This window comes from Octopus bimaculoides, chromosome 26 (genome assembly GCF_001194135.2).
Source record: "Octopus bimaculoides isolate UCB-OBI-ISO-001 chromosome 26, ASM119413v2, whole genome shotgun sequence".
Lineage (NCBI taxonomy): Eukaryota > Metazoa > Mollusca > Cephalopoda > Octopoda > Octopodidae > Octopus > Octopus bimaculoides.
The window spans coordinates 11,211,428-11,214,936 of record NC_069006.1 but is presented as its reverse complement, the minus strand read 5'-3'; the positions used below and the strand labels follow the sequence as shown (position 1 = coordinate 11,214,936).

The window sequence follows — 3,509 nt, the reverse complement described above, 5'->3', positions numbered from 1 at the left end:
TTGGATCCTGTTGACCTTGCAGCCTGTGCCAGCAAAGAAAGTGGACATTGAATAATGATGGGGAAAGCATAACACCCTCATGTTTTTGCCTGTGAATATATAAAAATCTTATCTAATGCAGTTGATTGTTGAACAGATGGATGTGTGACCTGTTTTCTCACTTTTTTCTTCTTCAACCAATCAGAGCTGTGTGTGTATTATTAACTTTTCATATTTCAATACGTTCACAAGTATTTTTGCTTGCATCCTATCATGCTATTTCTCTTCTTTAAACATTTGATCATTGGTAACATGAAACTCAAGAGTTATGGTTCAAAAGGCTTCATTGGTAGATGTATGTGTGTGTGTGAACATCCTTTGGAAGCTTTCCAGTTTCCGAAAAGACAGGATGGCCATGGTTGCAATTGTCTTCGATCTGTGACTGCTGGATCACAACTGAGTTGGGGGAGGGTTAAACAATATACATACACACAGACATACATTCACTCACAAACACAAACACACAAGGTAAAACAAATAATCAATTTGAACAACTTTGCTTTATTTCTTGTTGAACATCCTGAAAAGAATAACTGTGAGGAGGAAGAGGAAGGGATAGATGGCAGTGGGAGTAAAGGAATCCTTACTATTGTGTGTTGTTGCTACAGTGATCATGTAGTCACTGCAGTTGTTGTTATTGTAGTTGTTTTTGTTGTTGTAACTGTTGTTATTGTTGTGCATCACCGATTCTTTTACGGTTGTATTATTACTTCTGTGGCTATTGTTGTGTTGCTATTTTTGTGAGTTGGTCACTACTGTTGCAAGTGTGGTTGCCATTGTTGCTATTTCTTGTGAATCGTTACTACAATTATTGTTTTTGGTTGCAGCTGTTGTCATTGTTGCTATTTTTGTGTGTTATTTCTGTCACATCTGTTATTGTTGTTGTTACAACTGCTATTGTTGTTGTTGTTGAAGACATGCAAGAGTTGACAGAAAAAACTGGTAGAATAGAAAGGAAGCTTAGACATTTAGTTAAATGTTGAGGGTGGTGTGGCTACCATGACCGGACACCACAATAGTAAAGGATGGAGGTGGTGTTGGTTCTATTATCAATGTCAGTGTTGCTAATCGAAAGCATTCTGACCATGACCATCCCTGTTTTAATTTCAGACAAACAGAAGATATTGCAATTCTAGATACGCTATATTATGTATCCTTCCTGTTTAAAGATGGTCAGGTGTGATTTGAGGACGGTTTGGCTGCTATTTCTAGCAGTTACAGCAAACTCATAGTTGAGAAGCTTCCTTGGTGATGATCATGATGCAGATGGTCGTGGTGGTGAGAGAGATCATGCCACTGAGAAATCACTGTTGAAATTAAGGCATGTATGTATGTGTTCTTTATTTGTTGATTTACAATGCTACCAATGGTTTTATGCGGAAGAATTCTGCAATTTTCTATTGTTTCATGTAAGAATGAAACAATAGAAAATTGCAGAATTTGTTAATGAAGAATATTTTTAGCCACCAAATGTGGTTTCGAACACTCGTTCTTGCTGTTTGTTACTATTGTTGGTGTTGTGTGTGTGTGTGTGTGTGTGTGTGTGTGTGTGTGTGTGTGTGTGTGTGTGTGTGTGTGTGTGTGTGTGTGTGCATACTTCTTATAAAAGGGAAGATGTTGTTTAGGTACTTGAAGTTGCTGCAAAGAAGTCTTCCTTGAAATAAAGATGTGTAGAATGTAAAAAGTAGGAGGGTGGAGGTGGTGATAGTGAGAGGGAGATCATCGTTGGAGGGGAGGAAGAGGAGGGAGAGGAGGAAGAGGTAATGGTAGTAAGAGAGAGAAGTCATCCTTAGAATAGAGGACAGGGGGAGGAAGACGTGATGGTAGTGAGAGAGAAGTGATCCTCAGAATAGAGGAGAGGGGGAGGTATGGTAGTAGTAGTGAGGGCTGGAGTCATATTTAACTAAAGCCATAGTTTGTAAAAGGAAGGGGGGTGTAGGAGGCAGTGGTAGTGAGAGGTCACGCAACAGTGAGGTCATCATTGAAATACAGGTGTATAGTCTGGAGGTACGCGTTTTCGTCCATCCTCAGTTGGTAGAATTCCTCGTCAAAGTCTTTGATGCCGTTCTCCTCCAGAGTTTTCATCATATTCAAGTTTTTGCCCTGGTACTTCCACGTGTAACTGGCAGCATGTGCATTGTATGGCAAATAACGCTCGAGTATATCTTGGATCTGTTCCTCGGAGCAAACCTACGAAAAAAACACAATCCCCATCCAGGCATCATAAAAATATATTTTCTTAATTAATTTAAAAAAATATCAATGGCTGTGTGATTAAAAAGCTTGCGTTTTGCAACTACATGGTTTCAGGTTCAATCCCAATGCACAGCACAGCACCTTGGGCAAGTGTCTTCTACTATAAAACCTGGGCCAACCAATTCCTTGTGATTGAATTTGGCAGGTAGAAACTATGTGGAAACCCATTGTGCACACACAAACACACACACATGTATATATATATGTGTGTGTGTGTGTGTGTGTGTGTGTGTGTGTGTGAGTGTGTATAAAAAGCATCCAGTCTACTCTGCAGAGTGGTAGGTGTTAGGAAGGGCATCCAGCCATAAAAACCCTGCCAAAACACAGTAACCTGGGGTAGTCTTCTACCTGGCTGGCTCCCGTCAACCATCCTACCCATGCATGCATGGAAGATGGACATTTGATGATGATGATGATGATGATATATATGCAGGGTGGACCAAAAAGTCATGCACCAAAGCATTTGACATTTTAAAAAATTCATACTATATTATTATTATATTATTATTCTGAGGTTACACCTATAAAAACAAATGGAATATAAAAGAAGGGGCTCTCTCCCTGTTTGACCAGGCTCCCATGGCTTTTATGGGTTTTCCCACGAGTAACCTTTCAAAGTGTCTCCCCCTATTGAGAGTTTTACTTGTTATATTTTTTGCTGTTATTTTAATGTTTACATGGACATCTTTCTTTTTTGCAAAACCCTTTGTTTTTATCATCCTGTGTTTGTCCTTTCATGTTTTTGATTTATATTAGCCCTTGTGGCCAATAAAACCAGAATTAATGATTATTATTATTATTATTATTATTATGTACAAGTATGTGAGTATTCATCATTATTTTATTTTATTCAATTTTTGGAAAATTGAAGCATGTCTTTGACAATTCAAGAGTGTATTGATTTTTTGGCCCACCTTGTTTATATATATATATATATATATATATACACACACACACACCATACATATATACATACATATATGGTGTGTGTCATTGAGTTTCGTCTGTCTTTACATTTGGTGTTCAAATTGCACTGAGATCAACTTTGCCTTTCATTGTTTTTGGGGTCAGTTGGACACTGGGGTTGACATAATCGACTTATCCCCTACCCTGAAATTGCTGGTCTTGTGCCAAAATTTGAAACCAGTATTATGCATAATGATAAGGTGTCGAGCTGGCAGAACCGTTAATATTCTGGGCAAAATGTTTAGCGG

At 38.4% G+C, this 3,509-nt stretch overlaps 1 protein-coding gene across 1 annotated transcript in view; it reads right to left on the bottom strand.

The window, feature by feature from the left end:
• Positions 1 to 520: 520 nt before the first annotated feature.
• LOC106874848 (cytochrome b5 domain-containing protein 1) overlaps positions 521 to 3,509 on the bottom strand; it is a 12,286-nt gene continuing 9,297 nt past the window's right edge. The window contains exon 4 of the mRNA XM_052976908.1: positions 521 to 2,229. Within this exon, the coding sequence (XP_052832868.1) occupies positions 1,999 to 2,229 (231 nt within the window). The 3' untranslated portion in view covers positions 521 to 1,998. The remainder of the gene's footprint in view (positions 2,230 to 3,509) is intronic.